The following is an 18,838-nucleotide window of genomic DNA, read 5'->3' on the forward strand; positions in this document are numbered from 1 at the left end:
TATAAAACACTTTTCTCTGTTATTGTGTCTTATCCCTGTAATGGATAATGTTGTTACCTAGAGTTTCATTACCTCAAAGTTGAGGTTTACATACTTTATACATTTGACATGTAAAAGGGTCAGGCTCATCTTTAGGTCTAATAATCAGAAGGGCACCAGCCCCAAATTATGTCTCCCATCTTTCTGATCCGCTATTTGAAATATTATCATTAAAATTCATCTTTTTTGAATGATAAAATATTCCTTGAAAAAGCAACAACAAAATAAAGCAAATAAACACTTAAGAGGATTAAAATGTACTCTTAGCAGCCGTCCATGCCTCAGTAAGAGTTAATTATCCATGTATTTTCTTCTAAGGTTTGATTGGAGAAGAAAGAGGAAAGGATAAACTTAAAGTATGACACACCAATCTAGATGAAGGTGGGGGTAAAAAATGGCAAATTCACCAACTTCTGCTTAAGATCTTCCCTTATGGCCTTTTCACTGTGCAGAGTTACACTTTACCTTCTACTAGATCCAGATAGTAGTCCTGGAAGAAGGAGAATATTCTGGGTTCTTAAGAGATCAAAACTAACACTACTAGGTTTTTATGGTAGAGTAATGTAGCCTGGAGCCCCACCACGATTATACAAGGGCATGCACACACATGCTTGAAGTGTCAGCTGCACCCATTCTAATCCAGCCTCCCTCACTTAATCTCTTTCTAAACCATCCCAAATAGAGTGGCTGCAGATGTGGAAATGTTTAATAATAGAAGCAGGAGTTGGGCAAGTGTTCATGGTTGAAGTGTTAGGATTGGTGATCGGCAGTGAGGACAGCAGAGCTGGCATGGACAAAACAACCAGATAGGTCAGTAGTTGTGTCAAGCAATTGAATCCTTCTCTCTGTCCATGGAGACCGAGGCACTGACTTTGGTGACCATACCTTTGGTCTTTGATGTAGACAACTAAAGATGGAAAAGAGAAGCCAATGTTCTGCCCCACCAGGTACAGCAATTGCCCTCCTGCCAGTCGAATCAGCAAATATCTGAGCACGAGCCTGTTTTTCATTAGGAGATTGCAGTACTCTCAAATATTATGGTCAGCATGATGTGTTTAATGTAGACTATTCAACTGATAGTCCACTGAAAATTTTATTTCTCCCTGAATAGCCTAATACAGTGTGTAATTCAGTCAATCTTTAACAGTTCTAAAAACAAAGTAAATTTTCCTATAGTCTTTTCAACATCACCACAAACAATTTGACCTCTAAGCTTTGACAAAGGACTTCTGACTAGAAAGCAAGGTTTAGGGCAACTATTTATTTGTTTGTCTTGCATATATATGATTGATATTTTGATAGATAAAAGCTTATCTTTTCTTTTCAATAGAAAGAAGAGTCAGTGGATGATACATGGACTCAAACAACTTTTGAGAAGTCTGTCCCCATGAGCACGTACCTGGTGTGCTTTGCTATACATCAATTTGACTCTGTAAAGAGAATATCAAATAGTGGAAAACCTGTGAGTCTCATTAAGAATTTACCACCTATGCATTTGTAATTAATTTTCTAACTTTTTTGGGTAGTTTTTTTTTCTTTCTTCTTCTTTTTTTTTTTTTCAAACAACATGTCAGAAAAGCCCATTAGTCCCCAGGGTCTGTGAACTTGATAATACATAAAACAATATAGAAAAATGTAGGCTGAAAGGACACAGGTAAAAAATAAACCAACACAACAGACATAGATATTTATGGCCTTAAATTATTTCAAGGGAAACATTTGCTATAAGTCAAAAGCTAGCTCCTAAGTATACCAGCACAAATATATTAAAATGTTTGGGTATGCTCAATGTAATAAAATATTTGGGTATATGTGTACCTCTCCCAGATATAGACTAGAGAGAGAGGAGGAAACTGAGGTAAAGGAATATCTTCGAATGACGAGGCACTGAAAAGTTTATGGCTCCATTCCTATATGTAATCAAAATAGGTAGCAACAAATATCCAAAAGCATTTTTTAAAAGTATGATCAAATATCAATAAGCTTTTTCTAAAATATCAAGATGACTAGTTCAATAATAGTTCTTTCTCTTTCTCTCTTTCTTTCTTTCTCTTCTTTCTTTCTTCTTTCTTTCTTTCTTTCTTTCTTTCTTTCTTTCTTTCTTTCTTTCTTTCTTTCTTTCTTTCTTTTCTTTTTTTGACACAGAGTCTCGCTCTGTCACCCAGGCTAGAGTGCAGTGGCACGATCTCAGCTCACTGCAACCTCTGCCTCCCGGGTTCAAGTGATTCTCTTACCTCAGCCTCCTGAGTAGCTGGAACTACAGGCGCCCGCCACCACACCCAGCTAATTTTTGTATTTTTAGTAGAGATGGGGTTTCGCCATATTGGTCAGCCTTGTCTCTAACTTCTGACCTCAGGTGACCCACCAGCCTTGGCCCCCTGAAGTGCTGGGATTACAGGCGTGAGCCACTGAGCCCGGCCCAATCGTTTTCTTTTGAAGAACCACATACTTTTACCTAATTAATTTTTTCATTTTGGAGGCCCCCATTCTGCTTATGTCTTGAACAAATGTTTAGGTTGTCTATTAAGCCAGTTAATTCACCTCTGTGCCATGTATTTTATATATATAAAGCCTCATCATCTTTGCAATATAATTTTATAAGGAGGAAGTCATCACCCCCATTTTAGAGATGAGAAAAATTGAAGTTTAATAAATTTAGGTTATTCATTCAAGATTACTCAGCTGGCAAGTGGTAGAAACTTAAATTCCAAACTCCTTCCAAATACTGTATCATGCTTAGCCTTCTGAAGTGTGATATTCTGAAAATATCTTTACCTCTTCATCCATCATTGGAGGAGAGGGGATGGGTTCCTCTATTTCTGTGAAATGAACAAAGGGAATATTTGCTTTTGCTTTGGTGTAGTAGGAGTTGATATTCAGATGTCCTCAACCTGGGTTGCCAGCATGCTGCCTGTACTGTATCCAAATTATAGCGAGTGGGGGATGTCCGCAGACCTTTTCAAAGGGGCTGCATATCATGAGGACTCATCCATATTCTAACTTTCCCTTGCCACATAGGTTGCTTTGATGCAAACTTCAGTCGTGGTAAAGGGAACTACCAGTGGTTGACAGATAATATTAGATATGAAAAGGAAATGGCATCAGAAAGAGGAGGTTGTTTTTTCTAGATTGTGCTGAGTGCAGTTGTTGGCATTCCTCTTGCTTAATATAGAGGTGAGAACATTAGTCAAGCTTGTTTTTTTCTTTCAGTCTCATAACAAACATGCAATTTTCATCTGAAGCTGCTTTCTTCATCATTGACAATTCAATTGCATGGCTGTCTTTCATCATGTGCAGGTGTTTCCCACACCAAATTTTAAAAATTATTATTACATTCTGAGCAAATTTTTCTATTTGAGGTAGAAATACCAAGAGGAAACAGAAAGGCTAAGCAATTGTACTAAAGATGACAAAGTCTCATAGGTAAGAACAATGCATTTAACCAATCAGCAGAGGACATAGTACTTGGAGTTATTTTCTAATAGTGACAGTGAGCTTCAATTTCCAATATGACTCTATCACCAGGTCCTCTGACCAAGGACATTTACTTGTAATATTATATTAACTAGGTAAATCACCAGAGCCTGTACCAGTGAGTTAGCTGGGTTCTTAGGATGGATTTTATATAAAGGATTTGAAGTGACATAATGAAAAAATACAGTTTTGCAAAAGATCCCAAAATGTCCTGTAGATGGTAATTATTTCTTAAATGGTTCTTCTGTGAAAACTGAGAGCATAACATTTTGTCTTAGATAAGTGATGCGTTCCATCATTTGGGAGGGAAACAAACATATTGTTTTAATACATTACTGTCCAATCATCTATTTTATAAGAGATCAACAGAAGCCAAATTCCCTTTTGAAACTTCTCAGAGGCTCTGAGCCAGAAAAATCCCAAGAAAATTAGATGTGCCACTTTCCCCTTCCTCCAACCCTTCCATAGAAGACAGGCAGCCAGAGTTTCCCCTTCTGAAAAAACTGTGGGGCCGTTTCCTTTAAAAGTTGAACAGAACCTTATGGGAGAAATTTAAAGTATCTAGTGTGAATGCAAATGCTCCATAGTGAGTTCCTCCTCTTTGGCATTTGGGAGGTTCCCCTCCTGGCTCCCTACCCACTCACTGTAAGTTGAAATCTAATAGTTGACACGCACCCAAGTACAAACTGCTCCTGGTATGATTTCCCACTCCAGAGAGTTACAGAAAAACCAACCTACTTAAATCTATTGAAATGTAACATCAGAGGAAACTCACACCAGCCTCAGAGTCCTACATTCTTAGAACTTAACAGACAAGCTAAGAACAACCAGGTATATGAGGAAAACAAGTAACATAAAAAAAAAATCCAAGACAAATATAAACACTGTGGGAGTAAATAGTGATAACTGGAGAAACAAAAGAGAATTCCGAAAAAGTCATAACAAAATTAAACATGCACACACACAACCTTAAATTAATATATTCAAAAATTCAAGAATATGATCGTCATAAAAGAAAAACCAAAAAGTGATGAGAAAACAGTCGGAAATAGTAGTCTGAGTTTTAGAACATGATTTCCAAAGCATGGCTTGGGTCTGATCCCCAGGAACCTGTTTCTGACCTATTCCTCCCAAAACTAGAGCTCAATATGCTTATAGCTTCCAATCCTTATGTCTTGTTCCCATTTTTATATTTTAGCACTAATTTCTGAGTAATAGGATTAGTGGGGTACATCAAAGCATCCCTTTACTGTACCACCTGGACCCGAAGTCCTTTATTACTTTTTTAGTAAAAAACAAAAATAAAAAATGAAGCCATGTATTTGTTATGTACACCATTAATAGGTGACTGTTCTTATCCACTTTTCTTCTGATAGTATTATTCTGGCATATTAACCACCTGCTATTTATAATCAGATTATACTATGCAATCTAAGAATCTATAATGCCCTGATTCAGCTTGCTTGGGTATATTTGCCTCTTTGACAATAGTTCCTTTATATCAGTAAACACAGAAGCAATGCCTGTATTCTTAATAGTTTAGTTGGAGAGAGTACAGCAGACTTTAGAGTTGAACCATTCATTATATTTAAAATATCCTTGTTGCTCATGAGAAAAATTAAATTGGTTTTGAAGGTAGCTCAGAAGTCTTTTCACTCTTCATATTTTCTTTTTAAATTAATTGCTTTGCATTTTGATTCAATTCTAAACAGAGTAACATGAAGAGTTACTTAGAATAGTTTAGCAACAATTGAGGCCAGCCATTGATGGAAGGATTTTTTACAATTCTGCAAGAAATCTACTCCTGAGGCCTTCTTCAGGTTTAGTTGATTGATTAGGGTTTTAAAGTAAATGAAATCACTGAATTTCACCCCAGAAAAACAAACAAGTGGACACACCCTGAACTGTGCATAGTATAGAGAGATTATACGACTTTTTAGTTATGTGAACAAACTGTTGAGTTATTGTCTAAAAAAAATGTAATCCTATTGTTCCTGCAGGAGTCATCAGAGAGGAAACAATATCCCCAATATGCATGTCATGACCCTGAGAGTTCAGCACAAAGTTCCCCATTGGAATATATTGCAATTCATTTTTAAACCAAGAACAATGTACATTATAAATATATTTTTGAGTTTTTAAAATTATAGGTTTAATTCATGTACATTATTGAAAATTTGGAAAACATAAAGTAGGAAAAAGGAAAATCCCCCGTATTAGTATATATAAAATCATTTGAAGTTGTTAGGTTTGTGATGCCTTCTGAGGTACAGTTGACTGACAGTAATTTTCCCAGAATGCTTTAGCTTTGCATGAGTCTTTAAGGAATCAAATTCAGGATGAGTTAAATGGCAATGGTGGCCAGGCGTGGTGGCTCATGCCTGTAATCCCAGCACTTTGGGAGGCTGAGGTGTGTAGATTACTTGAGGTCAGGAGTTTGAGAGCAGTCTGACCAAAATGGTGAAACCCTGTGTCTACTAAAAATACAAATATCAGCCGGGCGTGATGGTGCGTGCCTGTAATCCCAGCTACTCGAGAGGCTCAGGCAGGAGAATTGCTTGAACCCAGGAGGCAGAGGTTGCAGTGAGCTGAGATGGTGCCACTGCACTCCAGCCTGGGTGACAGAGCAAGACTTGGTCTCAAAAATATAAATAAATAGGCTGGGCGCGGTGGTTCACGCTTGTAATTCCAGCACTTTGGGAGGCCGAGGTGGGCGGATCACGAGGTCAGGAGATCGAGAACACAGTGAAACCCCGTCTCTAGTAAAAATACAAAAAATTAGCCGGGCGTGGTGGCGGGCACCTGTAGTCCCAGCTACTCGGAGAGGCTGAGGCAGGAGAATGGCGTGAACCTGGGAGGCGGAGCTTGCAGTGAGCCGAGACTGCGCCACTGCACTCCAGCCTGGGCGACAGAGCGAGACTCCGTCTCAAAAAAAAAAAAAAAAAAAAAAGAAAAGAAAAAATATAAATAAATAAATAAACAAATAATAAATGGCACAGGTGATTTTGTTCCTGAGAAACAAAAATCTCAGGAGCCCTTGAATTTGTTTGGGGGCATTTGGCATCTATTTTATAAAGAAGTATGTGCAAAAACAAGAAATTACCTTGTTGGAGATTATTTCAACTCTAGTCAAGTTTTCCTTGGCTTTCCTGAACAGAGGAGGAAGTTGGGAAGAATTATTCACTAAGGGAATGCTGGTGGAAGATATTATCCATTTAATTATGTTTATACTATGACCATATTAACTCTAATATCTCAATAGAAGGGATTATGTCGTACTTTCTTCCAAAAATCTTACAGGATGATCGCTGAATAATTACATCTAGGATTCTCTCTGTGAATGGGTTCTTCCTACTGTCTGTGACTTCTTACTTGCTTCCATCTTAGTCCATTGTTTGCCTGGATTAGAAAGATTGGCTGAAGGCAGAGTATGTATGTATATATGCCATGGATTTTTAAAAACAGCCTATCTTTATAGCAGTTTTAGGTTTTGTGCCATAGACTTTGATTTATGTATTTCTCATCATAGAAATAATCTTATTTTTTAAGTTTCATTGCTTTAATGCTCAGAGATATATTTTTAAACTTCTTATTTTGAAATAATTTTAGATTTACAGAGAGTTGCAAAGACACAACAGAGTCTCCATGTAACCTTCCCTTAATGTTAATATCTTATATAACCATTTATCAAACATTCATCAAATCTAAGAAATCAATGTAATACAATACTATTAACTAAACAACAGTCTTTACTTGGATTTCACCAGTTTTTTCACTAAGGTGCCTTTTCTATTCCAAAATCCAATAGCTGATACATCTACATTATACTTAGCAATGATGTCTCCTTAATTTATTCTGATATATGACATTTCTCAGTTTTTTTTTCTTTTTTATGATCCTGACACTTTTTAAGAGTACTGTCCAGGTATTTCGTAGAATGTTTCTCAGTTTGAGTTTGTGTGATGTTTCCTCAAGATTAGACTGAGGCTTTGGATTTTGGAGAATACCACAGAGGTGAAGGGTCCTTTTCATCACATCCTATCAGGGGGTACATGACATCCTCATGACTTATTCCTAGTGATGCTAACTTTGATCACTTGGTTGAGATGGTGTCTGCTAGGTTTCTCTGCTGTAGTTTACTAATTTTTTTCCATCTTCTGTTTTGTAGAAGCAATCACTAAATGCAGTCCACACCCGAGGGGAAGAGAGTTAAGCTCCACTTCCTGGAGGGAGGAGTCACAAAGAATTTATGGATATACATTATGACCACCACAGTGATTAATAAATATTTAGGGAGTGATAATTAAAGGCTATGTGAATATCCTGTTTGTTCTTCAGGTTTTGACCGCTTACTGTAGCATTCCCCAGTGGATGTCCACAACAATTGTTATTGTGGTGTTCTAAAGGTGATTTTTCTGTTTTCCTCAGAATTATTTTTGACATATGGTCATTTCATTATTTTAAAAAGTTATTTTGGCTGTGGCTTTGCTAAGTTTTCAGAATGAATTTGATTTCTAGAACATTTTAATTAGTTTTTTTAAATTAATTTCTTTACTGGATGGGTTACCTTTAAATTGAAGGTTATTAATCTTCCTTGAAGGAATCTGTTTAATTTAGCAAGCCATGGAGGATTGCTAATGATTCTTATTTTTTATTTAAATTTACAAAAATATAAACAAAGTAATAAAAATAATGTAAAATTTTATGGGGTAATTTAGATTTTTTTAATTTCTTAAAAATTATACTGTAGTAATAATCACTAAGCATCAGACAACTTAAATTTTAACTTAAATGGAAAGTAAGTGGCCAATAAATGCTTTGTGTAACCTAATGGTCATGCTGAGTTTCTTCTCAAACAGCAATTCATAGCAGCTGAGTTCCGACTCAGAGTCAGAACATGTTTTGAACCAGCATAGCCACAGCAGAAAAAAAGGTGTTTTTTTCACCTAAACTTCAAGCCAAGGTTTTGCATATTCATACTAATTTATCTATGAGGAAGGAGCAAACTAAAATTTAGAAAGAATATATCACATTGATAAGGCAGAACTTAAAAAGAAAAAAACTGATGTATCACTATTCCTTTCTCCTAAATACCCTCCTCTGCTAACTTTCCACCTACTGCTGGAAGAATATTTAAAACAACATAAACTTTATAAAATTTAACACGTTAATGGCATGTTCAGTAATACCAGCTATGTACCTTAAATATGCATTTATAGATTTAAAAACTGTATAGATTTATTTTCTCTTTCTCATTCTGGCTACCTCAGTATTGATAATGAAACAGTTTCTTCAAACTGATTATTGTGTAAGTCTTTATTGAGTATCTACTATGTGCACTGGAGGATGCTAAACCCTGAAGGGAGTGAAATATGCTGATATCTGTACTTCGATTAAGATGTGCACCAGATAGTCACCACTGCCCTGTGCCACCCAAGCGTGTTTTCAGGTCTTTCTTGGTGTTACTAGCCCTGAGTGCCAAGGATCTCAACTTGTGTTTGGGGGATCCTTTAAGCATGCTCGTCATTTAAAATGATGTGGCTGTTTGGAGCAGCTCAGATGAGACCTTGCAAAAAAAAACCTCAAGAGGTAAATGGTGCTACTTCTGCAGGATGATCAGCAGTGAAAAGTCAGGCTGCTGTCAATAAGTAGAGTGACCATATATTTTATCATCTATAAATATGTATATAATAAATAATAGAGGAGGTGTTATTAATTAAGCTGGAACAAGAGGTATAAACAGGTAAGCAACAGATTTACATTCCAGGGACATTCCTGGGCAAACCTGAATGTATGGTCACCTCTATCAATAGAAAACACTCCATAGACAAGGACAGTAAGGATGTGGATCCAGGGCACGGCGGGGCTGCAGCACTGCCAAGCGGAACCATGCAGGGCCCTGCCTGGCTTCTGACCCAGGTGACGGTGGCAATGGTAACGGGCAGTCTGTTTAAGGTGATTCTTTTCTGTTCCATGGTCTTTCCAAGTTCAGGGTTCTCATCTCAGTCCCCCCACACTCTTTCAGGGTCTGTTTCAGGTCTTGTCCCTTCAACCTTCCCTCACCTTCCCTGGCCCAGGTAAATTTTGTCTAGTGTTTTGAGACAGAGTAGCCTGGACATCTCTTTATTCTCTTTTCAATTATTACTAAAGTTAAAAACCCTGTGGTTTGCTTTTTTCCTGGCCTTCTGTTTTTATTGCTAAAAGTCTTTTGAAACCAGGCCCTTACAATCCAAAGAGTTTGGGCTTTTAAATTTGTTGTGTGGGCATCAAGAGCCTATTTTGAAAGTCAAAACCGTAACATTTATTTTTTTCCCCTGCATTTTCCTAATGTTCTTACTGGCAATGTGGACACCACAGTGTGAGTATCAATCACATATGAGGAAGTATGCACACAGAAAATTACAGAGGTTAATAATTCAGTGTATTATCTCTAATGATACTAATACTTTTGATGGGACACATAGAACTATTACATGTCAAACACTGCTTATGCGTTATCTTATTTAATACTCAAAATAACCCTATGACATAAGCGCTGTTGTTATATCTATTTTACAGCTCGGGAGGTCAAGATTCAGTCTTACCAGTAGAGAAAATAGGCAGCATGATATAGTGAAAACAAACTTTGTCCTGAACTCTAGCATCGGTCCTGCCATAGACTTCATTTTTCTCATGCATACAATGAGGAAGTTTATTTTCAAATCACCTTCAAACTCTAAAATTATAAATAGAGGTCTACAATCCTTATCCCAAACCCTCATGGCCAGTTGTATGTTGGAATTCAGAAATTTTCAGATTTGTGAAAGGTAATGTCGTTTGAATACTATATGTTAATGACTAACTACAGTGGGATTTGGGGCAATGCCTTATAATCAGTGATACTTCTGCAGCAATTTTTTATAGTGAGAAAAATAAAGATTTTTGAAAACCTTTTAACAGTTCAAGTCATATGATATTGCCAAATTAGTTTGCTTAAACATATAAAAAGCTTTTGATTTTTAGAACTCATTGGATTTATTAGTGTGGATTAGGGGTTGTGGGAACTGGACCAGTGAAAGGATTGGGGTAATTACCAGTGATGCAAAATATTTTTTCTATTATTATTAATAATTCTGGATTTATAGAATTGATGTGTGGAGTAAAAGAAATGTTGCATGGAAAATGCTCATCACATTCCTTGAAAAAGTTTAAGTCCTCAATAATAAGACTAATAAGTAATCATAATACTATCGCTGAGCTTTGTGCTTGGTTTTGGTTGCAGGGACATAAATAATCATTGAAGGTAAAGATGGTGCACAGCCTCATTAAATTGTTCAAGGAAGATTGATCTAGTGCATCTAGTCATGATTGTCAAGTGAAGTCATGTGTGACAAAGGGACACATAAAGAAAGTAATGGTAATCAACCAGGAATCAAATCTCATGGACTTAAGTTCTATCTCTCAAATGGTTTGAGACACTTGAACGAAAGGGATAACATTAAGAACTCTAAGAGCCTACACGACAGTGGGCTCCAATATGATAAGGGAAAAGCAAAAGCTATGTTAAAGCAGATACATCATACCTCCCAAAAGAATATCAGCTGAATAAGGCTGTAGAAAGCCCAAAGTTTTTCCACTGATACTAGCTCCATAGATTCAGTGCTTTGAAAGACGACTAATGGTATCCAACAGTAGTATACCAGGTAATTTAATTTGCCTAGGGAAGTTACTATCTTCAAAAAGTAAATATATGCATAAAAGTTAGGTTCTTGAAGCCCTACAAACTTCATATTTATGTTTATGTATAATGTTTACATACAAAGTGATAAAGTAGACAAACTTTATATTTAACCTTTAATAGGGTTCTTAAATTTAAAAAGGCATATATGACTCTTTTAAAAGATAAAGAAGAAAGAAAATACATGTATGCATCCCTCCTCACTCCATGTTATTTCAATATGGGTAGTCACACACTTAAAAAATCATCTCAGTAAAGCAAGCTCATAAACTAGAAAAATGGCAATTATTAAATAATGTTGACAAGTCAGGGGTAATTGCCTGAACTTTATCATGGACAGAAGTGCTGAGGCTTAGCAGATGATAGGGGAGAGTCAGTCACCTCTGCCAAAGCCCCAGGAGAGGAGAAGGAGATGCAGATGGAGCATACATTAAAGGTGGGGTCAGAGAGTGGGAAAAGTGTGGTGAGGATGAGTGAAGGCATCAGCACAAGAGAGGATGCTTTTAAAATCACCAAATCCAAACATCATAGATGTTCTGTTGTTATATGGATTACAGAAACCATGTTGGAGCTTTAAATGACAGAAAATGTTGGCATGTTGGTAGAGTCTTTAATATAAAAATGTTTGTGATATATGGTAGTTAAGACACAGTTATGCTTTGGCTAATTATGTTACAAAATTAATGGGCTGTAGCTATATATTCTCTGATTGTTTGGCTCTGTTGATCAAAGTAGCAGTGATAGAATAAAATCTATGACCTGATTTTTTTTATGGTAACTTTCTGAAAATATTTCTTTTTTAAACTTTTATTTTAGGTTCAGGGGTATATGTGCGGGTTTGCTCTACAGTAAATTGCATGTCATGGGGGTTTGGTGTACAGATTATTTCACTTCTCAGGTAATAAGCACAGTGCCCGATAGGTAGTTTTTTCATTCTCACCGTCCTCCCTCTCTACTTTCAAGTAGGCCTTGATGTCTATTGCTTCCTTCTCGGGGTCCACGAGTACTCAATGTTTAGGTCCCACTTATAAGTGAGAAGACTGTGGTATTTGGTTCTCTGTTGCTATCCTAGTTCTCTTAGGATTAAAGACTCCAGCTTTATCCAGGTTGCTGCAAAGGACATGATCTCATTCTATTTTATGGTTGTGAAGTAGTCTGTGGTGTATACATACCACATTTTGTTTATCCAGTCTACTGTTGATGAAAATAGGTTGATTCCATCCATGTCTTTGCTACTGTGAATAGTGCTGTGATGAACATATGGAGGCCTGTGTCTTTATGGCAGAACGGTTTATATTTCTTTGGGTATATATATCCTGTAATAAGATGGCTGGATCATTTGGTAATTCTGCTTTAGTTCCTTGAGAAATTGCCAAACTGCTTTCCACAATGGATAAACTAATTTGCATTCCCACCAACAGTGTATAAGTGTTCCCTTTTCTCTACAAGTTTGCCAGCATGTTATTTTTTGACCTTTTAATAATAGCCATTCTGACTGGGTGAGATAGTATCTCATTGTGGTTTTGATTTGCAGTTCTCTAATGATTGGTGATGTTGTGCATTTTTTCATATGCTTGTGAGCCATATATGAAAAGCATCTTTTGAAAAGTGTCTATTCACATCCTTTGCCCATTTTTTAATAGGGTTGTTTGTTTTTGCTTGCTGATTTAAGTTCTTTACAGATTCTAGATATTTTACCTTAGTTGGATGCATAGTTTGCAAATATTTTCTCGCATTATGTAGGTTGTCTGTTTACTCTGTTGATAGTTCCTTTTGCTGTGCAGAAGCTCTTTAGTTTAAGTCCATTTGCCTACTTATGGTTTTGTTGCAGTGTCTTTTGGCATCTTTGTCATGAAATCTTTGCCAGGTCCTATGTCTGGAATGGTATTTCCTAGGTTATCTTCCAGGGTTTTTATAGTTTTAAGTTTTACACTTTTTAACCTGTCTTGAGTTGACTTTTGTATATGGTGTAAGGAAGGGGTCCAGTTTCAATCCTCTGCATATGGCTAGTCAGTTATCCCAGCATACAGTTATTGAACAGAGAGTCTTATCCCTATTGCTTCTTTTTGCCAACTTTGTTGAAGATCAGATGGTTGTAGGTGTATGGCATTATTTCTAGGCTGTCTATTCTGTGTCACTGGTCTGTGTGTGTATTTTTGTCTTAGGACCATGCTGTTTTGGTTACTATAGGCTTGTAGTATAGTTTAAAGTCAGGCAATGTGATTCCTCCAGCTTTTTCTTTTTGCTTAAAATTACCTTGGCTATTATATTTTTGGTGCCATGTAAATTTTAAAGTAGTTTTTTCTAATTCTGTCAAAACTATCACTGGTTGTTTGATAGGAACAGCATTGAATCTGTAAATTGCTTTGGGCAGTATGGCCATTTTAACAATATTGATTCTTCTTATTTGATATTTTCTTTTTTTTATTTTTTATACTTTAAGTTCTAGGGTGCATGTGCACAACATGCAGGTTAGTTACATGTGTATACATGTGCCATGTTGGTGTGCTGCACCCATTAACTCGTCATTTAATATTAGGTATATCTCCTAATGCTATCCCTCCCCCCTCCCCCCACCCCACGATAGGCCTCGGTGTGTGATGTTCCCCTTCCTGTGTCCAAGTGTTCTCATTGTTCAGTTCCCACCTATTGAGTGAGAACATGCAGTGTTTGGTTTTTTGTCCTTGCGATAGTTTACTGAGAATGATGGTTTCCAGCTTCACTCATGCCCCTACGAAGGACATGAACTCGATGTTTTCTTTATTTTTGTCTGACTGAGTTAGTTTGGGGAGGCAGTTTTTGAGCTCTGAGATTCTTTCTTCAGCTTGGCCTATTCTGCTGTTAATAATTGTGATTTCATGATGAAATTCCTGTAGTGTGTTTTTTTAGCTCTGTCAGGTCACTTTTGTTCTTTCTTATAATGGTTGTCTTTCAGTTCCTGTACTGTTATATTGTAATCCTTAGATTCCTTGGATTGGTTTCAACTTTCTCCAGAATCTCAATGATCTTCCTTCCTATCCATATTCTGAATTCTATTCTACCATTTCAGTCATTTCAGCCTGGTTAAGAACCCTTGCTGTGGAGCTAGTGTGGTTGTTTGGAGGAAAGAAGCCAGTCTGGCTTTTTGAGTTGCCAGAGATCCAGCACTAGTTCTTTCTCATCTGTGTGGGCTGACATTCCCTCAACTGTGGTGGCTGATGTTCCCTCAACTGTGGTGTAATTTGAGTACAGTCGGTTGATTTCTTTCCTGGATGTTTTCAGAGGACCAAGTGTTTGTGCTGGGTCATTATTTGTGGCTGAATTCATGTCCTTGGTTTCGCAGGGGCGTTACGTTAGCAAAGTATTTTTGGTGCTGAAGTTTGGGCTATGATCCAGTAGATAGTGCTTAAGCATAATGGCCATTAGTTAGGCTCTTGCTCAGCCACATGGCTCCTCTGTGCTTCCTCCTGATTGCAGCTGTGCTCTCTCTCAGTGCTCTGAAACTGTGGGCTCCTCTCCCACTGGAGTACTGGCTGCAGATCTCAGCTTGGCACTCCTGGGCTGCTCACCACAGCCTTGGAGCAAGCTCAGGCTTTATGCTCCTTCTGCAGCTTGGAGGCAGCAGGGGAAGGGACCTTGGCAGTCACTGTGGCAGAGGGCTTTTCACTGGTCTTTTGGAACTCCACCCCAGAGAAATGCAGAGCCACTACCAATTGGTGCAATCAGCCCAGGATCAGGTGGTTATATTGTGGGCCCAAGACAAGGGCCTGCCTGGTGATGAGCAGGGGTAACAGGGGGTTGTGGCTGGGACAAACTGGCTTATTTTCCTTAGGGTGGCTGCAGCTTACTGGAGATATGATTAAAGCACTCAGGGTCTTTGATCCATACCTAGTCCAAGGGCAGCAAGGGCAGTACCACTGCAGCAGCCATGGCAGAGGGGCTTTCAGTTGCCTCTGGGAGATCCACCTTAGAGAAATGCAGAGCGTCTGCTACTGGGAATGTTCAGTCAGGGGGTGGGGCCGCTGCACTGCTGGCCTGAGCTGAGGTCCCTGCTTGGTGAAGAGCTGACCCTGATTATGAGGGGTCATAGATCACAGATTATCTGCAGACTGACCAGGCTGCAAAGACAGAGCATATTTCTATGGACTCGAGTTTCTCAGAAACAAAAGAGGAAGGGACTGCTTTTATTTTGATTGAATTTACATTAACATCAATCTTCTTTAAACACATTGCTTTCCACTGTCACCAACAGAAATACAGAGAAAGAAAAATGAATTACACTGTCTCAGAAGCATACTGCATAAAGGGAGTTTAAGCATACTGCTTAAAGCATACTGCTTAAAGGGGAAATGAGAAAATATTAGCAGAAAGAACACATTGAGTCTTTCTCCTTCCCATTGCTCCATCTACGGTGGGAGACCTCACCATGGTCTTTCAACTTCTTTCACAATTCTCTTTTGCTCACCAAATATTATGTGCCGCACCAAAGCACTGAGTGTGTAGACAACAGTGGAGTGGGTCAAGAGGACTGCCCTTCCTGAAGTTTTTAATGGTAGAGAACAGATGTGTTAGAAAATCTGAGAGTTTTGACACACCAGTTAGTTCACAGAAGAAAAATTCTGAGACTCTCGGTTTATGACATGGCAATCCTGTATGAACGTGGTGACTTTTATTTTAGATGGTCAATTCCCTTTACTCTGTTCAATGGCCAAAAACTGGAGCCTTAGTTTCCCTCAATTTCTTGGAAAAATACATGTCTTTGTTCACAAAGAGGACAGGAGGGTAATCCAAACAGTTTCACTTTTTGATTGCTTAACAACCATTAGAGAAAATGCATCATCACTTCTGTAAGAAAAAAAAATTTTCTAAGAATATTGAGATGATTGAGTGAGTTGTGCCGTCTTTGGAGGTGAAGATGAACACATCTTTATTTATGCAAATAAAGCAAGAATGCCAATTACCCAATGGATGTGAGAATAGTGAGCCAGCACTGGTAATTTAAGGGATGCACTTTCAGAATGTGTTCTTTACATTAGTGAATCATTCCAGTGTTCTTTGCTTCTAGCAAAATGGTTCAAGATGTGTGCCTAAGTGAATACCAAAACTAGCAATGCACTGGGAATAATAAAGAGAGTAGGCAATATTTTCTTTTTCTCTGAGTCAGCCGTTCTAATTAGGTAAATGGTCTTGAACTCACTGAATGATTACATCTTTTGCTTTCTTTGAGGGTTTTGAATCAGGTTGTAGGCTTAGCAGGTATATTTTATTTGAATTTCTCACAAACTTTAAGCAGACACTAGTTGCCTGAGGCACTGCTTCCTCTTTCACATATTGAGAAATGCCTAAATACCTGTGATATTCTTGTCTGGAGACCACATCTGCTTTCACGACACTATGTTGAAGAGGATTCTTGAAAATTTTTATAAAGTCAGACATGTTTAGAATTGGGGACAAAAATCTGTACTTGGTTTGATTTATAAAATATGTCATAAGGACACAAAGTAGAGACTTAGAGAATTGATGTAGCTTCCCAAGATGACTTTCTCTCAGGGAAAGTTTGGATCATTATATTTTAAGCTCTGGCGCTGAATAGTTAGAATATCAGAAGGGTTATTCTGAAATAACTAGATAGAATAGCACAAGTGGAAAACATGTATTCAGGGGCTCTTTAGATGAGAAAAATCCCATTAATTCAATTCCTCAAGGACAAATTATACAGACAGAAAGAGACAGAGACAGAGAAAGAGAAAGAGCACGCAAGAGAGAAATTGATAGGTAGGTATATGGATGGATGAATAGATAGATTAATAGATTTTTAGAAGATAATATATGTTCTAAGTAGAAAAAATTAATAACATTTTTCAAAAGTCTGGGACATTGTGCCAGCCATTGTGTCTTACCTTATTTCTAGTCATTAAAATCACTTAGTGAGTTGTGAAGTTTTATTAACATTTTACATAAAATTCCTCCACAGTCTCAGAGATGTGCAGTGATTTATGAGACAACACAGCTAGTATGAGGCAGAATTGGAACTCAAATTAGACATATCTGGCTCCAAAGCCCACTTTCTTTCAAGTATGTTATGCATCACAGGTTTTGTATTTTGTTGAATGAAGAATAATTTTCACTGAATTTTTTGTGTTTTGTTTAATAGCTTACAATTTATGTCCAGCCAGAGCAAAAGCACACAGCCGAATATGCTGCAAACATAACTAAAAGTGTGTTTGATTATTTTGAAGAATACTTTGCTATGAATTATTCTCTTCCTAAATTAGGTGAGGATCCTTTTTTAATTTTCTTATTTTTAATATTGCCTTCGTTTTTATCTAAGTTAACTCATTTCTTCTAATTATGTCACCATCAGTTAACAGTTATCCTTAAGTCCTTTTATTCTATGCCTACAATATCTTGGGCTCAAGTAAGCCGCCTGCCTCGGCCTCCCAAAGTGCTAGGATTACAGGCATAATCAACCATGCCCAGCCTGTACTCTGTTCTTATCTGATAAATATGTAGTCTTGTGTTTCCAAATAAAGATGAAAGTATGTGCACAATATTGCAGAGCTTGGTAGTGACGGAGCCACAAATAGCAACCTAGATCAGTTGATTTCAAAATCAGCATTCATCCCAACACTTGCTCTGCCTCCCTGTCATCAGTGAGTTAAAAAATAATAGGGATAAATGATGTTGTAAGAGTCCCATGTGCTTCCAGTCTTTCCATTGTTGTACGAGGCAAATTCTAGATTCCCCAGCAGTTTAATGAAATACTGGTGCTCCTTCCAGCAATAATTTTTTCTAATACAGAGGGAGACATGCATTCTTCATAAAGCAAAAGTGGCGCTACAACCACAAAGGTGTGCATATGACATTTCTATCAATAGCGGAAATGCTTTATTAATAAGCTCGAGAGCTATTAACAAAGACTTTAAATATAACACCCATATAGATGTTTGTAGGGATGAAATGAAGGCAGTAAGAAAACAAATTAGCCAACAGTTGGCCTCCCTGTTTCTGTTTCTGCCTTTCCTTTAATAAATTATCAATGCACACAAGTGGAATGCCAAATTCTCTGCATGGGAATGGCTGTGGCTCGGAGCAAGCTTGTAGATGCTGCATGTCTCTTCAATGGATACAATTCTATTTTTTGATTGCTTAACAAATGTTAGAGAAGGAGCTGGAAAAAGAAACAAGTTTTCATCAAAATCAGAATATTGGGCCAGGTGCAGTGGCTCACGCCTGTAATCCCATTTTAGGAGGCCCACGTGGGCAGATCGCTTGAGCCCAGAGATTCAAGACCAGCCTGACAACATGGTGAAACCTCATCACTACAAAAAATACAAAAATTAGCCAAGTGTTGTGGCACACACCTGTAGTCTCAGCTACTCAGGAGGCTGAGGTGGGAGGATCACTTGAGCCCAGGAGGTTGAGGCTGCAGTGAGCCATGATTGCATCACTGCAGTCTAGGTGACAGAAGACCTCATCTCAATTTAAAAATATCAGAATAATATTTAATAAAATATTGTGCACATGAATTTAAAGATCCTTTGCCTTTTATCTCAGTTGTAGCACCCAGGATAACCTGAGAAGTGGAAATCTCACAAATTTATTACTCTCTTCTCCACTCTTTCTCCC

The 18,838-nt window shown here is 37.6% G+C and overlaps 1 protein-coding gene across 3 annotated transcripts in view; it reads left to right on the forward strand.

Moving 5' to 3' along the window:
* ENPEP (glutamyl aminopeptidase) overlaps positions 1-18,838 on the forward strand; it is an 86,021-nt gene that overhangs the window by 13,323 nt on the left and 53,860 nt on the right. For all 3 annotated transcript variants that reach the window (XM_032145454.2, XM_058435805.1, XM_058435804.1), the window contains exons 3-4: positions 1,370-1,501; positions 17,364-17,484. In XM_032145454.2, coding sequence (XP_032001345.1) covers positions 1,370-1,501; positions 17,364-17,484 — 253 coding nt within the window. The remainder of the gene's footprint in view (positions 1-1,369; positions 1,502-17,363; positions 17,485-18,838) is intronic.

Source organism: Hylobates moloch, unplaced genomic scaffold, assembly GCF_009828535.3.
Source record: "Hylobates moloch isolate HMO894 unplaced genomic scaffold, HMol_V3 SCAFFOLD_3, whole genome shotgun sequence".
Classification (NCBI taxonomy): Eukaryota; Metazoa; Chordata; class Mammalia; order Primates; family Hylobatidae; genus Hylobates; species Hylobates moloch.